Genomic DNA, 19,152 nt, shown 5'->3' with positions numbered 1-19,152 from the left:
AGTTGAATTACCTTGTAAATAATCTGTAGGGTTTGCAAACTATCCCGATGCTTTTGATGTAGCCAATTCTACGTTTTATAATGTAATAATATACACTTGCCGTACGATTTGTTGCGTGAGTGTCATGCCAGATGCGTGAGAATTGGCAACCCTGTCTACCAGGTGTTATAGACATAAAGTGAACGGGTTAATAAGCTAGCTAACTAGTGTTGGAGTCAGAGCTCCGCCGGGTCCGTTGATGAGAAGAGATTCACAGCACAGTCGATGAGTAGTTACAAGTCACAGTTTATTCTCTAACAGATTGCAATCTGGGAGCACCCCCCCCCCTTCTCTGTACTTTCCACCTACGTGACCACAACATATTTTGACTTTCGTTCCGATTAGTCAGTGTGTGCATGTTCCCCCAAATGTGCTAAGCATAAGCGAAAATAAGTGGCCGTTGTAACATGGGTTCCTGTTTTTCCTGCTATCTGGGACGAGTTACCCTAACCTGGTCGCGTACTGTCAGTTCCTGATTTTTCCAAACTGCATGGGGTGAGATCACCCGATCCTGCCGGCCTAACATTGGTTCCCATGTCTACTGTCTTCATTATGTTAGATACTACTCTATTAACTACGTTCTTACTAAATATTATATGATTACTTATTAGCTACACTCTTATAAAGTTAGTAAGTGATTATATATGCTTTCCCAATCAGTAAGTGATTGTATGCTTAACCAAATTAGTAAGTGATTATATACTTAACCAAATTAGTAAGTGATTTTATGTTTAACCCCTCACTAGCTAACACAGTTATTTCATAATTCTGGACATTTTAAGGTCCAATTCATTAGCTAGGGCGGGCAGTGCGACAGCAAAGAAAGGTTACGTAAACGACGCTCGGTTCTTCAATTTTAATTGCCTGCAGGCAACACATTTAAGTCTTACATTCATGCAAAACCTCGATGGTTCTACATTAAGTCCAATAAACCATGGTCTACTCTTGCAGAATAATGTAAGCTAAATCCGTCAAATGTTGAGAAAGGGAAAGCGGAACATATAGACTGATCAGTGGCATGAAAAAGAGGCTGCCGCCACCCTACAAAAAGCGAGACACTCGCCAGTCCGCACAAGAATCAAACACCGCGCCTCCGTCCTCATTTCGCTCGCCCTCGGCATGACGTCTCATGGTGCGACAACACGCACACTAAACGCGCCAGCGTTCCTACGTAGTAACTCCGTCTGTCCATTCTTAGGAGATATTACACCCCTGACCGCGAAAACTTTCTCATTTAAGAAAAAACCTCTCTTTAAACCAGAAAAATGGAGCGCCGAGATAAACGATCATCAGCAGCTCCGTGCCACAAAAATTATGCTTCCGAAATCTCTTGATAGCGATTCCGCAGGGAAGGAGCGATCACCCACTCCTCCCCCGTGCCAGTCATAGCAGAAGCCCTTTTTAAACAAACGTCTCGCGGAAGACGGAAGACTATCTGCCATCAGACCTAGGCATTCACGGTGTGGTTTTTTATATTAATGTGACTACCTTAATTTTAACATTATCGTACTAATATTATAGTTCAGGGCTGACTACACATAATATTGACAGAGTGGGTATTATATTTGGATTTTAACGTTGAAAGAAATTAATTTCGTGAAGCGTGAAGTGGAGCATTATGGGATATACATGTTTGACGTATACGACTTTCATTGGTCCAAATGTCCGGTGCGGACTTTCTGCCAACTCTGCGAGAGATTTGCTAAAACAACAGAAAGACACATGAATAAACAACCTTAATATTGTATATCAATTTTGGAACCTTATTTAGAATTATGATGATTTCATGTAAATGTGTTGCTAATTTGTAAGAACACTTACTTAAACGTATTTAATTCAGGCTACCTTGAAATTTATTTGCAATATATAATAATATAGTCCTTTATCTTGTGGATTGATGGCTATAGGCATTCCCATTCTATTTGAGATTATAAGGACAATAATATTCACTATATGATCTCAAAAGGTGGTGATAGATGTGTTAATGAAAGGGAAAATGTACAATCTATCTATCTATATGATTATTTGTATCCTTTTAGATTAATGGATAATACTGTATTTATGCTAGCAACATCTTTCAATTTACTTGTAGCTAAGGGCGTCACTATTTTTACAATATGGGGGTGGCAATGACGTCATCCCCATTGAAGCTGAGGGGGCACGTGCCCCTCTGATTTTTGATCTGATTTTCCATATATATATTTAATTTATTTTATCACTTTTTTATAATATGTATTTATCATAATTTTATACAATGAGTCAAACGTATTCTTCTATTATGTCGTATAGATCATATACTTCTAAAGGTCACACACCCCCTTCCATATGTTATTGGTTTCTTCCAAATTTCGCGAGAGCTGGTAAGCGCGCGCTCAAAGATCCGCTGTACAGCGATAGATAGATAGTAGGGCATCAGCATGAAACCTTTATTCAAACGTGTGTGAAAATTAATTGCAATTATTTATACACTATTGCATTTGAGAATCATAGGTTTTGTTTACTTCGCAAGGTAGTTGGCTACTACCAACCAAAGTTAGCCTTCCCTCAATCTGCTTGTTTAGCCTTCTGCCTCACTGGCGAGTCGCGACTTGTAATAGCATAGAATCCTGTTTCACATTACTGAAAGAGATCTCTGTGAGTATCATCACCGTGAGCTGAAAGTTTTTACCACTACTATCACTGGTTATAGTTGGCAAAACACAGCATTTCGTTTATCTTCAGGACAAGACGCAGAGGAAAGATTTCGAAGTTGTTTGAAAATGACAGAAAGCCGCCAAATTACCGAAAATTGTGTCATTTTATTCTCTTTTCTGGGAGGAGGATCCCCCTAATCTAATTGCGCCTTCTTGCGTATGCAACTGAAATCGTCAGCTAAAAAGTTTTCCCCCTCGGTCATTAGATTAGATGAGAATCCAAATTCAGTAGAACTGATAACAACTACAGTCGCTTCTCTGGATTCGCAAATTTAACATTTTGCGGTTTCGATTATAGGCAATAGGTCGTGAACATTAAAATCACAATGTTTTGGAGCTGCCCCCCATCCTGGGTTATTCCCCACCTCGTGCCTATAGCTTCTGGGATATACTCCGGACCCCCTGCGACCCAGTAGGATAAGCGGTTTGGAAAATGGATGGATGGATGCATGTTTTGGAGCTTGCCGGAATATTGTAGAAACTCGTACATAATGTATAAGCCAAATACAACACTGAAAATGATTTGGATCACATACAATTATATAATGTGTATATGTTAGTGTTAGGCCCATTTAATATTTGTTATTGTAAGTGCATTGCAAGTGGTTATTTTTCTGTTAAAAAACCTGGTATCTATGCATCTTGGTTTGGGTAGGCTTGCACCACGAATCCTTTTGCTCAGGAACCAACCTGACCTACGTGTTGGCGTTAGCTGTTTTTGTAACCACGGATGGGCACATTTACTCGCAGTAACTTTTCAACTTTTCAATGCTGTTAATTTTGCATTTTTAATAATGGGTCCTCAACGTATCCTAATGCTTCCAGTGTGTACAGTAGACATTTTCTAAATACAGGGGAATAATTTAGATGGTTTGTATATTATATAAAAAGGTCTAGACTGGAAATGACAAAGCAGTTTCACATGCAAAGTGTACGGTTTGTTTAGAAATTGGTAAATAATAGACTTTTTATGGTATCACTCAGGCTAGCAGACAGTTGTCGGTTGTGGTTGAAGTTCAAGTATTTTTCATGAATTTTCACATTCAAGGGGAACTTCTGTCCAAACCCTTGCGAATGTGAAAGAGTAGCTGTACTTGCACACATGAAAATCACCTGTCCCTGCAACTATCAAACAAGGTAACTGTAAGCTAACATAAATATTGTTTATTTTAATCACCACATCTCAAAGTACAGTACAAAGTACAGAAATCAATGCACAAAACAAGTCATACCGCTCACAAAGTGACATTACCGCTCACAAAGTGACATTACACTGATTGAATTTTGTACATTAATCACATGCGGCTCTAATCTCTGCATCCTGGCGAAATGATGCAGACTCACCTCCTGAAGGTAAAGACACACAGGGTGCTCAGTGGTGTCACAGGTGCAGTGCCAGTGCTGCAGTTAGGTCTCTCTTACGCCAGTCAATAAGAACAGTCAATTTAATCACTGGTGTGACAAGTGCAGTGCCAGTGCTGCAGTTAGGTGTCCCTTACCCAAGTCAATAAAAACAGTCAATTTAATCCAATAAAGGACACTGTTACATTTCTTTTTATGACATTAAAGCTTTTGCCATGGATCAAGCACCAAGTCTCCCAGAGAAGTGGTTCTCAATAATAATACTGATAACTCTAATGATAAACATTTTCACTCTGCTGCCAAGTTGTTTGAGTGATGATAATGTCACTAAGTACACTTATTGATTTACCAGTAATTTTAAAACATTGAATCATTCTTTATTATACAAAATTTTACATCTGTATGTTTGTGGTCATAAATAGAAACCAACAATTTAGTCCTTTTATTTTATGTAGGTCAAACTAGCAGTAATGGCTTTCTACCACAAGAGTGAACAAAAAGCCTACATGAACTGCCATTTGGCATAATCCATTCATCACATTACCATCAGGTTCCACCATCCCATATTTTCTGTCATGGAGACAGGTGTTACTTCTTTTTGTCATTTACAAATAATGAAATATCCACAATGACATCCCCAGTAGTGTGAGTCCTGCAAATGGAATAGGACAGAATGATCCGGAACTGTAAAAATGTACCTATGCAGGGCAAACAGGCATGATGTCATGGATCCAGATGGGTCGATGGAAACTTCCAATTGTTGAGAAACAAACATTTAGCCCGGCTGTACTCCTGAAGAGATATGTCAGAGGGTTGCTTAGTTCAGCCAGGCCTAAGGCTTCCTTGCTGGCAGGGCCCTCCTGTATGCACATGGGCCAGGAGGCCCAGGTTGATGAGGTCACATAACAGGTCAGACATGAGCCAGGGGCCCAGGATGATGAGGTCACATAACAGGTCAGACATGAGCCAGGGGCCCAGGATGATGAGGTCACATAACAGATCAGACATGAGCCCGTTCGAGGCGGACAGGAGAGGACGGCAGATGAGTCCCACAGCAGGACAGATAGTTGAGTACTGGTGTGAATGCTTGTGTGTGCATGTGCCTGTGTGCGTTTCTGCATAAAGCAAGGGTGAGGGAGCAGTCAGCAGCGGCAGCTTCGCTCCCTCTCAGCCTCCTCCTCAGCCGGATAAAGCACCTTGTTGCTGAGCCCGGCCTTCACACCCTCCCAGCCGTCACGGGCGTCGATCTCGCCCATCTTCATCAGCTCGTAGATGTCACGTGTGAGCAGCTGGAAAGCACGCTCCACGTTGGTGTTGCGCTTGGCTGATGTTTCCACGTAGCGTATTCCGAGGTCAGCCGCCAGCTGCTCTGCCTCCTCACGGGACACCTTGCGATCATGCTCCAGGTCGCTCTTGTGGCCAATCAGAATATAGACCATGTGATAGGGCAGCACATGTTCAGTGACCTCGCGGTGCCACTCCCGTACATGGTCAAAGGTCTTCCGATTGGTCAGGTCAAAGACCAGCAGGCCACCTACTGAGTTGCGGTAGTATGAGGTGGTGATTGATCTGAGACATAAAGCACAGGCATTATTAAAACCTACTGCACATACAGTAAATGGGAAAAAACATCACTTCAGTTGTACTACTTGGGTGCACATGTTCTTATTTGAAGTCCTGGGCCTCTTGCACAACTGTTAAAATTTCTTCATGACAGAGCCAGCTAACATAATTGAAAAAAATGATCTTTTGCCTAAAGGACTCTTTTACCCAGAGCAACCTGTGATTTCATTACACTTTTAGCAACATGCATTTGCTGTATATATTTGCTAATGAATTCAGACAACTGACCAAAAAAGTAGTGCCCTAGAAATTTGTATATGGTGCCTTCACATTGGGTTCCTTAACCATTCTGCCACCTGCCGACAGAATGAATGCTAGCACTGCACAATCCACTAAAATAGCTTTCATCGTCAGAATGAGCAATGAAGGCAGTCTTGTTGGTTCCAGAGTTGCATTTGTAATAGTGTGGCATATGGTTTGCGGTCAGTAGTAGGCCGTGCTGATGCTTACGAATATCCGAATTACCACACTAAGACAGACATAAAGAAGCTGTTAGCGATCGAGTTAAGACATAAACAGCTATTGCAGCAGCGCCGGTGTAAACGTTTTTAGTGTAATCACTTAAAAATCAGTTTTCGGTGAATTGATTAGCAGTTAATGTCGGATTGATCGATACCGTGTTATATTTTATTTATACACGGAAGCATTCCTAGAGGCAGAACATGTCATAGAGAGGGATAGAATTGTAATGTTATACATTAAAACAAGAATACTCTTATGGAACTTTAGATGAATTTTTGAACGTAAAACACAAATTGCCACGGTGAGCCTTCGTTCTCCTACGGGTTACACAAAGTAACACGTAGCCTACGTATAATGTCCCTGTATGCCTGCGACGACCCCCCCGGTTTCACATAAGCATATCGTGACCATTGATTGTACCAGGAAACATTATTATTCTGTAGAAATATTTGAGGGAAATGCGTATTAATTTTCATTTGGAAGTTTATTTTTCATGAATGACGCGAAACCTGTTTATGTAACGCAAAATGGTGCGTTGATTTGAAGGATTTATTCATAACAGCGGTGTATATATATGTGACCTGTCACGGTTTTTTAAGTATTCATGGCAGACTATAGATTAATACTAAATCTAATGGTGAAAGACGCTGTACTGTCTTTTTATAACAATTAATGTGCGGTGATTTGTTTTTGGGGGGGGGGGGGATTTTTACCACGCCCCTGTATAACCCGCACTGTGCGTATTATACATTAATTATTAATACCCATATTATCGATATTACACATCTACAGACATATATTGGCCTAAACACGCCCGAAGATACTTACCTGAAGCGCTCCTGTCCAGCAGTGTCCCAGAGCTGAAGCTTGATCTTCACCCCCGGTTCAATATCCAGCGAACGGGCATAGAAATCCACACCGACCGTGGGGTCCGCCACGTCGCTGTACACACCGTCTGTAAATCGTTTTAGCAAAGACGATTTCCCAACCGTAGAATCTCCGAGCAGGATGATTCTGAATTGGTATTGCCACAGAGCATCCATAGCATGGCTGTAACACAAGCACGGAGATGCTTTGTAACAATGCAACGGACTACCTCTGTTTACATGCAGCCCGTGTGTGTCGCGGTGTGCGGCCGGATGGCTGCTGCAGTCATGTGATGGTACCTCGTTTGATCTCGAAGTGAAATGCTCTCTTCCTTCAGATATCTAATCTAAAAGAAAACAGCACGGAAGTTTATTAATTGGCATGCAATGAATTTGTGTAACTGCCGCAGCAGAGTGTCGCACTGTTTTTTATATAATAACCCATATCCCTACATGTCTACCGTGCAATACCTTTTTTATTTTGCGACTTCAGACGTGAATATACATAATGAGGTCAATGTATCAGTTCTGCGATGGGTTGGCGCCCCTTCCTGGGTCGTTATCAGCTGTGGCCCATTATTTCTGGGATAGGATCCCAGCCTCCCTGCACAGGACAAGCGCTATGGCAGACGAAAGGAAGAAAGAATGTATTGACTGTAACTGTCTAGGCTTACTACTACTAATATAACAAGGTATGATTTTGTTACACTGCGTTATTGTTGTTATGTATTGACTTTGTATTATTGTAACCCTGAAATAAAGGTAGCTGATTACGAGAAAGATCTCGGTATGTATGTTGATGCTTCCATGTCCCACTCTCGCCAATGTGGGGAAGCAATAAAAAAGGCGAACAGAATGTTGGGTTATATCTCTAGATGTGTGGAGTTTAAGTCAAGGGAGGTGATGTTACACTTATATAATTCCTTGGTAAGACCCCACCTAGAATACTGTGTGCAGGTTTGGTCACCATACCTCAAGAAGGACATTGCTGCCTTAGAAAAGGTGCAACGAAGAGCTACGAGAATGATTCCTGGTCTTAGAGGAATGTCTTACGAGGAGAGGTTAGCGGAACTGAATCTGTTCAGCCTTGAGCAAAGGAGACTAAGGGGGGATATGATTCAGGTCTATAAGATTCTAACGGGTCTGGATGCTGTTCAGCCAAATGACTATTTCAATATTAGTCTAAATACTAGAACTCGTGGCCATAAGTGGAAATTAGCGGGAGAACATTTTAAAACAAATTTGAGGAAGCACTTCTTTACACAGCGTGTAGTCAGAGTATGGAATAGTCTTCCTGCTATTGTAGTGGAAGCTAAAACCATGGGTTCCTTTAAATCAGAGCTAGATAAGATTTTAACAACTCTGAGCTATTAGCTAAGTTCTCCCCAAACGAGCTTGATGGGCCGAATGGCCTCCTCTCGTTTGTAAATTTCTTATGTTCTTATGTTCTTATTTTCTGCTGCGAACGCTCCAGTCTCTTCGGCGTGGATAACGTGAATAAAACACGGGTTACGAGGGTAATAATTCTTGTTTCTCTCTTTAATCAGAAGCCTCGGCATTACGGCACGAACAGCCGAATTCACCCACTACACTCTTCTCTCCCTCTCTATTCAAGCACACCCTGCCTTAAAGTGGCAGGAGCACACAATATCTTTTGAATTAACGTATAGAAAACTTTGCATAAGACAAACGGAAATACATGAAAACCCTTTATAACATATTCATTTACATTTTTTCTTTTTCTAAACCATAAATGGTCAAAAATAAAATAATGAATTCAACATAAGGTTACAGTATTCCCCTGCTTAACAAAGAAATGTCCTCGTTTCCCAAAACAAGACTGAATAACTGCCACGTATTCACGTAGCAACCACATACCAATGTGGCACAACAACAGTGCATAAGCACAGAATGGCATCAAAATATATGCATAACATTGCAACGAACCCAAATAACAATTGCTCATATGCCATATCACACTCCTATCATCACAGGATTGTATGAGAACTCGTTATGCACAGTACAAAGTAGGGTGAAATCAAGTACAGGCAACCAACATGTACATAACGCAGCAACAAACAAAATCTTTAAACCTTTCAGGTTGTTTAACTATGCGGCCACTACGGGTTAACTGAGGTGCCGCTGCTGAAGGCAATACAGCCCTGACCGGGGGCGTAGAGGCCACAGAGGGAACAATGAGACTCCGCCTAATGTTAAATTCAGGCAACAAAGAAGTTGGATTTGAACTTTCAGTCCTTGCCTGAGTAGTCACCGGTTTTAAAGTCTGGTTAGGCACATGTGGTGTTGTAGAAGGTCGAAAGGGCAAAGCACCTGACAACGCACGAAGGGGGACTGGAAAAGGGGTGTCAGGACTACTAACCACTGGAGGCTCAGGGCCCGAAGGGGAAGTAGCAGGCCAATCCATCGAAGGACCCTTGTAACGTTTCAGACGATTGTGATGAACCACCCACCGTCTCAGCTGTGTATTTCTGGGATCTGTAATCTCATAAGTTACCCCAGCCGTGTCATCTTTGTCCATTCTCTTCAGAATTTTGTATGGCCCCTTCCACTTAGGAGCCAGTTTATTCTGCTTTTGAGCTGGGTCATCCAAAAATACCAAGTCACCTGGCCTATGTGGGTGGAAAAATGTCGTTTTGTCGTACTGCTGTTTCTGTTTAAGTTTAGTGGCCGTGGACCGCCCAGCCATCTTTGAAGGCATAGGACAAGCGTGTGGTCACATCCCGAACATAGTCTACCGGGGTGCCTGGCTTACATGATGTGACAGCAGGACTACAGTTCAGAAGGACTTCCGCAGGTAGTCGTGGTTCCCTGCCATGAGCAAGAAAGAAAGGTGAAAACCCAGTACTAGAATGTACACTAGAGTAGGACTGGACGATATGGCAAAAATTTATATCACGATATATTTCTTAATTTTGGTCGATACGATATAATTCCGATATCGATATGGACAATATTAAAAAGCCTCAGGAAAAAACTGCCGAGGACACGCACAATGGTTGTCTGCAAACTGAATTTGCAAAGTCTATAATACCTCCAGGATCCTCCTATTAAAATTATATAATTTTTTTTTTAAATAAAAACAGTACAAAAAAAAAAGGTTCACTTTTTATTTGTATTTAGCCTTTACAAACAAGAAATGTGAAATAAACTATCAAATAAATAAAACTCTCAGACTCAGCTCATTAACAATAATATATTTCCATTTAAACTAGAACAGGCTGATTATTCATATACAGTCGAACCTGGTTATGTCGCCGGCCTAGGGGGTTGCCAAAAAGCGTCGAGATAACCGATGATCGAGATAACCGAAAACCAATATGGCAGCAATATATTAGCATGTGCTTGAAATGTATTTATGTGCGTTAATAACTGAGAATGTACATGCACGGGTTTTTGGCATTGCCGCGATTTGTTTGACGCGATCGGCATGCTATAAATATGTACATACATCGGGGCCGGTTCTAGACATGCATATATGAGGGGGCAGACAGAAATGTGAAGGGGGCACATGGTGGCGACAAAGGCGGGAAAGGGGTGGGGTGGTGCTCTGGATAACTGTTTTTGTCATGTAATTGGATTGCACTTTGTCAGGCCTCTACCCTAAGACCTGTCCAACTTGGGTGTCCCACCTGAAGGCTAAGCTTCTGCTGGTGTAGCTCTTAGGGTCACTGAGGCACGCAAAGCCCCTGACCACAGTAAGGTGGCAATCCCTCAGGGGGAAAACTGAAAAGTAAAACAAAAAATAAAATAAAATATTCCTCATCAGATTAAAAACAAGACATTGACCTTAATTGGATGGCCTATATCAAACATATTTGAACCCAACAAAACACTTTTCACTATTGCCAATATTACCAAAACTAAAAAGGGTAGGCTAAGTTATGAAAAAGAAAAAAATCAATTCACCGAGTCTTGAAATATAAAACTGAAAAATAGGATCGGTCAGGGTTCATTTCACTACATGTTGTACTTGTTATAACTATGTATGTGACGAATAAAGAATCTTGAAATCACAACGAACAAGTCGCTCAATGAGAATGAATGACGTAACCGACTGGCTAAGCTGCTTCTAGCGCCAAGGTGGTTCAAATGGTACGATCCACACTAGGGGTGTCTAAAATCGTTTTACATAAAATTTTCCTACAAGGTGAGGTTATCTTAAAAAAAAAAAAAAACAACAAGAAAAATGTTAATACCCCCCCCCAAACTGCTATTTTTGTCACAGTACAGTTACAGTACCCCCCGATCAAGACCCCCCCAAATAGACAAAAATAATTCGAACCATGATCTCACGAGTCGCTATGATTTTGATGAGAGAGATTGCTGTTTCCTCTAAACCTTCCGCAATCACGCAGCTCATTTCGCTTTGCCCTGCCTACTGAGAAACTGGCTCATTTGCATACTAACAGTGATTGGATGTTTAGCTGGGGGGAGGGTGAGTGGGGGATCTGCCGAGTGCTGCGTGAGCCCGCGCACAAACAGAACGCGGAGGGAAAGAGCGAACAAGAAGTGAAACTTATCATCTCGTTTGTGCCTTTTTCAGTGGATTTTTCAGCTACTGTAGTAAATCTTGTCCATATTCAGTTTGTGGGTAATTATTATTTTCTTCCTCAACTTTTAAAAGTTTGATTTAAGGGGGCAGGACGTTTGCTTAAGGGGGCGTTGCCCCAGCGTAGAGCCGGCCCCGACATACATGTTGGCTAACAAAAGGCATACCACCAACTAACAGCAGAGATTTACCAGTGTACAATAAAAACCACCGTCGTTTCTTGATACAAACCTTTAATTATATTCTCCAACATTGAAAACACAAAGATCGCTCACAAAATCACAAAAAACCTGCGGGGTGTACTGTAGTTCGTTTTTACAAAAAGCTAACCAGTGTCATTTCGCTCTGAAAAGTATCATACACGTGGTTACTATGGTTTCTTTACAAAGTCTAAAATGCTTTGTTGCTTTTGCTTTTAACAGTCTGCTTGAAAACAAATGCTTCAATATTATTTATGCTGTCTAAAAAAGTTTTACCTGGATCACGTTTCACAGCTGCGTTGTTCAGCAAATTACCATGCGAATGCAATTTGAATACTGTTTAGCACTTGTGATACATTTTTAAAAGCCGGTGAATATATATAGTATTCAAATGTATATCGAAATATGGGAAATGTGTTTAAAAATCGTATCACCGTTATCGAAAAAAATTCTATCGCGATATATATTGATATCGAATTATTGTCCAGCCCTACACTAGAGTTGTAGGCCAGTTCCACTCGAGGGAGATATCTGTCCCATTCACCCCCACTTTCACAAATGTACTTGGCGAGCTGGTCTTTTAACATTTGATTCAGTCTTTCGACCATACCATCGCACTGTGCATGGTAGGGGGAGGTACAGGTTTTCTCAATGCCCAGTTGACTGCACAGATGCTTAATCAAATCTGACTCGAACTGTCTACCTTGGTCAGTATGGACTATCTCGGGGACTCCGTGCTGCTTAATGTAATCCTCAAAAATGCACTGCGCTACAGTTGTCGCACCCTGATCCTTCTGTACAAATTGACAAAACGGGTAAAATAATCCATCACAAATAAAACATACCTATTCCCATGTGAAGTAACAGGTAGCTCAATGATGTCAGCAGCAATTCTTTGGAACGGTCTTTCTGCATGAATCGACTGTAACGGAGCCCTTTCATGAGGAATGGTAGAGGCACAGGACTGACAGGATACACATTCAGCACAGAATTTCTGAATATCACGGGACATGTAAGGCCAAAAGCATATTTTCCTGGCTCTCAACAAAGTACGCTCAGCACTCAAATGACCGCTAAACTTTTCCCCATGAAAACATTTAAGAGCTGTTAGAATGAGTACTTCAGGCAAGACCACTTGGTAACCAGGAGGGCTATGAGGAGATGATTTCACTCTACGACACAAGATACCCTCTTGAACTGATAATTTGGGGAATTCATGCCAGAGTTTCCTCAAAGTGGCAGGGGAATGTTTTAGCCTGCCTAATGGGGGTCTTTGATTCGACTCTTTCCAGTCCATGACAGTACTAAGACAAAAGTCAGCCTTTTTCTGAGCTTGTAATTCAGGTTTATCAACTGACAGTGTTAGAGTAATGTCAGAACTCCCCAAACCAGTGGCACTTCAGAAGAAAAGGGGGCATGGTATGACTAGAAATTACACACTGTACTGCTTTTGTTTCAGTCACAGGTAAACTAGGACGGCGTGACAAGGAATCAGCATTAATATGCTGCTTCCCTTCCCTGTGCAGAATGGTAAAGTCATACACATCTATTTCAAGTATCCAGCGTGCTCTTCTACCGGTCGGATCATTATCAACTGCTACCTTTTTCAGATTCGACAACGGTTTGTGGTCGGTAATAATTTTAAAAGGTGCCCCTGACACGAAATGTCTGAAATGTCGAACCACACCACAGCCCAAAGTTCACGGTCATACGTCGACCATTTCTTTTCTGAAGGAGTGAGAGCATGACTGGCGTAAGCAATTACGCATTCCTTCCCATCCTGCATCTGAGCAAGCACTGACCCCACACAATCATGAGAAGCATCAGTGTATAGTAAAAATGTGAATATAGGGTGGGCTACAATGGGAGGACTAGAGAGGGCCTGCTTCAGTGATCTAAAGGCCTCCTCACATTCACTCGACCAATGGAAGACAGCACCTTTCTGGGTCAAAGCATGAAGGGGTGCAGCAACGACAGCAAACTTCCTGACAAACCTCCTATAATAGGAGCAGAGACCAACAAATGCTCTCACCTCGGTGACAGTCCAAGGGGTAGGCCAAGACCGGACTTTGTCCAGGTTCTTTTCATCTGGGAGCAGACCCTGGCTGGATACAACATGACCCAGGTAGGAGACTTCACTGCGAGCAAAATGACATTTGCTAACCTTCAGCTTTAGACCTGCCGAACGAAAACGACTGAAAACCTCCTTAAGACTGCTAAGATGTTCACTGAAAGTCTGACTGAACACAAGTACATCATCAAGGTAGACAAGACAAACCTTCCAATGAAGCCCACGAAGCACCAGCTCCATCAGTCGTTGGAAAGTCGGAGGGGCGTTTGTGAGGCCCATCGGCATAACCTTGAACTGGTATAAAGCGCTGCCTGTATTGAACGCGGTTTTCTCCCTATCATCAGGGTCTAGCTCCACTTGCCAGTATCCACTGGACAAATCCATTGTGCTAAACCAACGTGCACCTGCCAAGCTGTCTAAAGCATCCGAAACCCGAGGTAAGGGGTATGAGTCTTTTACGGTGACTGCATTAAGCTTCCTAAAATCAATGCAGAATCTATAACTGCCATCTCCCTTCTTCACTAAGACGACAGGAGAAGCCCAGGGACTACAACTTTCCTCAATTACATCATGGGAAATTAGCTGCTGGACCTGCCTGTCTATCTCAGCTCGAACATGTGGTGATGTTCTGTAAGCTCTCTGCCTAATGGGCTGTGCATCCCCCGTACGGATGGTATGCTTGACCAAATCTGTACGACCATAGTCATAATCATCCACACTAAAAACATCTGAGTACTTGGAAATCAAAGTCTCTAGCTGAGACCGCTCTTCACTTTTCAGGGCAGACTGACTAAGGTCTACTTTGAATTTTGGACAGGAGTCCATTTGAGTCCGTATTTGAGCTACTGTGGGTTCCTGAATTGTGAATTCTTCACCTGGTTGGGTGACTAAAGAATAAAACTCACCTAGCATTGTGCCACAGGGAACATGGCAGTCCTGAGTTGTCGGATTCATAGCTCGAACACAAGTCACACCTGCTTTTACAGAGGTCACTGCGTGCTACAAAAAGACCAGGTACTGACTGAATTTCAGGATCTAAGAGTCCAACATAATTACATGTGAACTCTTTCTCCCCAATATCGGCCTGAATTTTTGCCAAAATGTTCATCTGTGACTTGGCAGGGATCAGAATGGGCTCTAAAGTCACAGCACTACTTCGAAGAGGGACTCTTTCCTGCGAACACAAAAGAGAAACAGTCCAGTTCCACAATTTCAAATGATTCTCTCTGAGGTCGATTGCAGCATGATGTTTGCTAAGGAAATCCCACCCAAGGATAACCGGCTGTGTAGCATTCCTAACCACCTGAACATCATGCGAGAACACTTCCTCACCTAGCCTAATAGTAATAGGCAACAAACCCAGTGTATCAAGACAGTCACCAGTCACTGATTTCGCCAAGAGAAAGGACTTCCGAATAGGCTTTTTTGCGAGCGAAGGAATTGACATTCTCAGTGTTTCGCTAATCAAAGATATTGCTGAACCTGTGTCAACAAATGCCTGTATGGCAATGTTCTCAATGACATCAAATACATAAGGTGTGGGAATAACAGGAATTACCGGTCCAGTTTGTTTGGGCCCACGCATAGGCTCAGCAGATACCTGGACCATAGTATCTGCTACCAGCTGTTTCCCTGAAGATCAACATCCCCATCAACGAAACTGACATGATGATCACCAGATGAGGGCAGATGGTCAGTAGAAGATCTCTCTCTAGAGAACTTGTTGTAGAGCCAGTCTGATGTATCACGATCCTGATGATGGGAAGCCCGATGTAAGCAATGATCTCGATAATCAGAGATTGGATGACCATAGCGATCACGGTGAGGTGAGGTCGAGCTGACACGTTGGTCATGAGGAAGAGACTGACTAAGGTGACGATCCTGATGAGGTGGAGGTGGGCAGACCTGACGACCTCGATAAGATGGTGGTAGGCTGACGTGATGATCTCGATGAGTCGGTGGAGGGCTGATGTGATGATTGCGATGATGCAGAGGTGAGCTCCTGGGACGATTTAGATAATGCGAAGATGGGCTAACGTGACGATCTCCGTAACCTCCGCGTCTGTCACCCTCTTGATGGATGAAGGAATAAGGCTCATCTCGACGTTGTGGTGAAGATGCAGGTGACAATGGATATCTCCTGGGAGAGGAGAGTGGAGAGTAACGATGCTCGTCTCGTCCACGTTCTGGTGAGTGGCCTCTCTGTCCAGAGGAAGCGTGTTGCCTCCTCAGTTGGCTCACTTCCATTCTGAGAGCCTTTACATCAGCCGTCAAGTGCTGTACTGCAGTCAGGATTTCAGAAGAAATGTCCCCAGATGCTGTGGTCTTTGTGGACACCATGGCTGAAAGCGATTCACTGGGTAAGGTTGTGGACAAATTTGGTGACAGGCTGGTCTTCTGACTGAGAGGAGGAAGAGGTGCAAGTCTAAGAATTTCGTGTGCTCGTTCCCACTTACTAAAGCTTCCTCTAGGCTCGTAGCCATGCTCGTGACATTCCGCTTGGAGAACCGGGTCAAGACCAGCTACGAACCGTCAAAATCTTTCCATGGCGATGGTACAGTCACCATAATTTGGAAATGCTTCCAAAACTAGTCTTGTGATCTCAGCTACAAATACTTCCAAAGGCTCTTTGGGCATACGTGGTCGAGCATTCACAAAAGTTTGAAAATACAGCAAAAATTGTTTCCTCCCAAAAACATCATTTAATGCAGTAACACACAGTTCATAGTTCTGTTGTATGTCAGGAGACAGGGAGAGCCAGTAAGCTAAGGCATCTCCACTCAATCTCGCATGCAAAATAGCGGCTAAATCTTGTGTTTGTGCATCAGCACAGGCCTTAACTGCAAGCTCCAAACGGGCTTTCCATAAAGAAAAACTCTTTGTCCCTACCGTCTCCATGAAAACACGGTGGAAGGTCGACTTTAAAGTGCAGCAATCTTGTAGTGCGATTTGCAGAAGTCGCGTCCTCTCTGTGGTCTGCCGCCGGTGCAGATTCATCATCACCACTCCCACGAAGAGACGAAGCTTGTGCGGGAGGCACGTGAGAATCAGTAGACATTTTCACTGCGTAGTTGCTGTTTAACTTATAACAAAGCGAGTGGTAAAGTCATCTATTCGAATTAAACTGATTACTGAACATCCTACTCTCACTAGAACGCTTCAGGGTGCAAAAAAAAAATGCGCCGTTTTAGTTGAATGCCTTAGCCGAGAAACTTCCAGAAACTCTTGAATTTAAACACCGCTGCCACCAGTCTGTAACCCTTATTTTCTGCTGCGAACGCTCCAGTCTCTTCGGCGTGGATAACGTAAATAAAATACGGGTTACAAGCGTAATAATTCTTGTTTCTCTCATTAATCAGAAGCCTCGGCATTACGGCACGAACAGCCGATCATAAAAATAATTACAAAGAATTAACTACAGCCCGAGTTCATCTATCTTTCACGTACCTTATTCAGAACAGGGACGCAGTGACAAATAATGTCAATTATAAAACAATATGAAATGACAACCCAAGCACTACTTTTAAATATGCACATAGCTCTTTAAAATATGCACAATCACATTCTCAGCCTGTGTTTAGAAAGCAGTCCAGCATTACCCCTGCCCCTAAATCCACCCTAACCCTAACCCACAGCAATACCTGTCAGATTGGGCTTGGATTCCTCCAACATGCTCAGGAAGCCAGTGAAGGACACCGCTCCTGGGCCCCAAGGCAAGCAAGCCTGACATCATTGTTCATTTACATTCCTTTGACATTCCTTTTACATTTTAAACTGGATTTGATAAAGCACTTCTTTACACAGCATGTAGTTGGAATATGGAGTAGCCTTCCTGTTAGTGTAGTGCAAGCTAAAACCTTGGGTATCGTTAAATCAGAGCTAGATAAGATTTTAACAACTCTGAGCTATTAGTTACGTTCTCCCCAAATGAGCTTGATGGGCCGAATGGCCTCCTCTCGTTTGTAAATTTCTTACGTTATGCCCAGGTAATAGACCAGAAATTATAAATTGCAGAACATATTCAAGGTTGTCTTTTATCTTGAATGTACAAAACTGGTATATAAAAATTGGCAGCGTGCCGAGTAATGACACAGTGACTATATCCAAAATATTAAAAATGAAATCTATGCACAAGCCTGGCTTTCCAGAGAAAAACAGGGGAACAGCCACTGTGTTGGAAAGAGTTGTGGTATTCCATGGACGGTATCAGTGCTGCATGTGATTTTTTTCTTTCCTTTAGACCCATTCCTACTCTTCACATGACTGCTTAACTTAGCTTAAAATTTGTAGTAGTAACATAACCAAAGAAAACTCTGACACAAACTGAGCAGCGCACACATACAACCTCCTAAAACACAGTCACAAGAAAGTTGTTGCACTACATTATGGCATTGTAATAATTCATTTTCACACAAATATTCATACAGAAATCTTCACGTCATAAGATGTCTGAAAGAAATGAACACACAGTAGCCAAATTCAATTAACACTTTCATGTTAATTCAGTAGTCTGTCATTTCAATAGTAAAAATAGACATAAAGGTGCACGTCACAGGCAGGAGGGGGGGCAGGCAGGACGTCACAGGCAGGAGGGGGGGCAAGCAGGACGTCACAGGCAGGAGGGGGGGCCGGCAGGACGTCACAGGCAGGAGGGGGGGCCGGCAGGACGTCACAGGCAGGAGGGGGGGCAAGCAGGACGTCACAGACAGGACGTCACAGGCAGGAGGGGGGGCAGGCAGGACGTCACAGGCAGGAGGGGGGGCAAGCAGGACGTCACAGGCAGGAGGGGGGGCCGGCAGGACGTCACAGGCAGGAGGGGGGGCCGGCAGGACGTCACAGGCAGGAGGGGGGGCCGGCAGGACGTCACAGGCAGGAGGGGGGGCAAGCAGGACGTCACAGACAGGAGGGGGGGCCGGCAGGACGTCACAGGCAGGAGGGGGGGCCGGCAGGACATCACAGGCAGGAGGGGGGGCCGGCAGGACGTCACAGGCAGGAGGGGGGGCCGGCAGGACGTCACAGGCAGGAGGGGGGGCAAGCAGGACGTCACAGGCAGGACGTCACAGGCAGGAGGGGGGGCAGGCAGGACGTCACAGGCAGGAGGGGGGGCCGGCAGGACGTCACAGGCAGAAGGGGGGGCCGGCAGGACGTCACAGGCAGGAGGGGGGGCAAGCAGGATGTCACAGGCAGGACGTCACAGGCAGGAGGGGGGGCAGGCAGGACGTCACAGGCAGGAGGGGGGGCCAGCAGGACGTCACAGGCAGGAGGG

General features: G+C 43.5%; 1 protein-coding gene and 1 non-coding gene across 2 annotated transcripts; both read right to left on the bottom strand.

Annotated features, from left to right (window-relative positions):
• Positions 1-1,305: 1,305 nt before the first annotated feature.
• Positions 1,306-1,442, bottom strand: LOC111839776 (U11 spliceosomal RNA). Its single transcript, XR_002837185.1, has one exon. It is a non-coding gene; the product is annotated as a U11 spliceosomal RNA (small nuclear RNA).
• Positions 1,443-3,881: 2,439 nt separating this feature from the next.
• Positions 3,882-18,445, bottom strand: LOC111839672 (ras-related protein Rab-39B-like). The gene is made up of 3 exons (XM_072705685.1): positions 16,776-18,445; positions 7,008-7,392; positions 3,882-5,663 (listed from the first exon to the last, which is right to left on the bottom strand). The coding sequence occupies exons 2-3, from the start codon at positions 7,220-7,222 to the stop codon at positions 5,237-5,239; spliced, it is 642 nt and encodes a 213-aa protein (XP_072561786.1). The 5' UTR covers positions 7,223-7,392; positions 16,776-18,445; the 3' UTR covers positions 3,882-5,236.
• Positions 18,446-19,152: the final 707 nt, after the last annotated feature.

This window comes from Paramormyrops kingsleyae, chromosome 23 (assembly GCF_048594095.1).
Source record: "Paramormyrops kingsleyae isolate MSU_618 chromosome 23, PKINGS_0.4, whole genome shotgun sequence".
In the NCBI taxonomy this organism is placed as follows: Eukaryota; Metazoa; Chordata; class Actinopteri; order Osteoglossiformes; family Mormyridae; genus Paramormyrops; species Paramormyrops kingsleyae.
The sequence above is the reverse complement of the archived record's forward strand: the minus strand, read 5'-3'. Positions and strand labels throughout refer to the sequence as shown.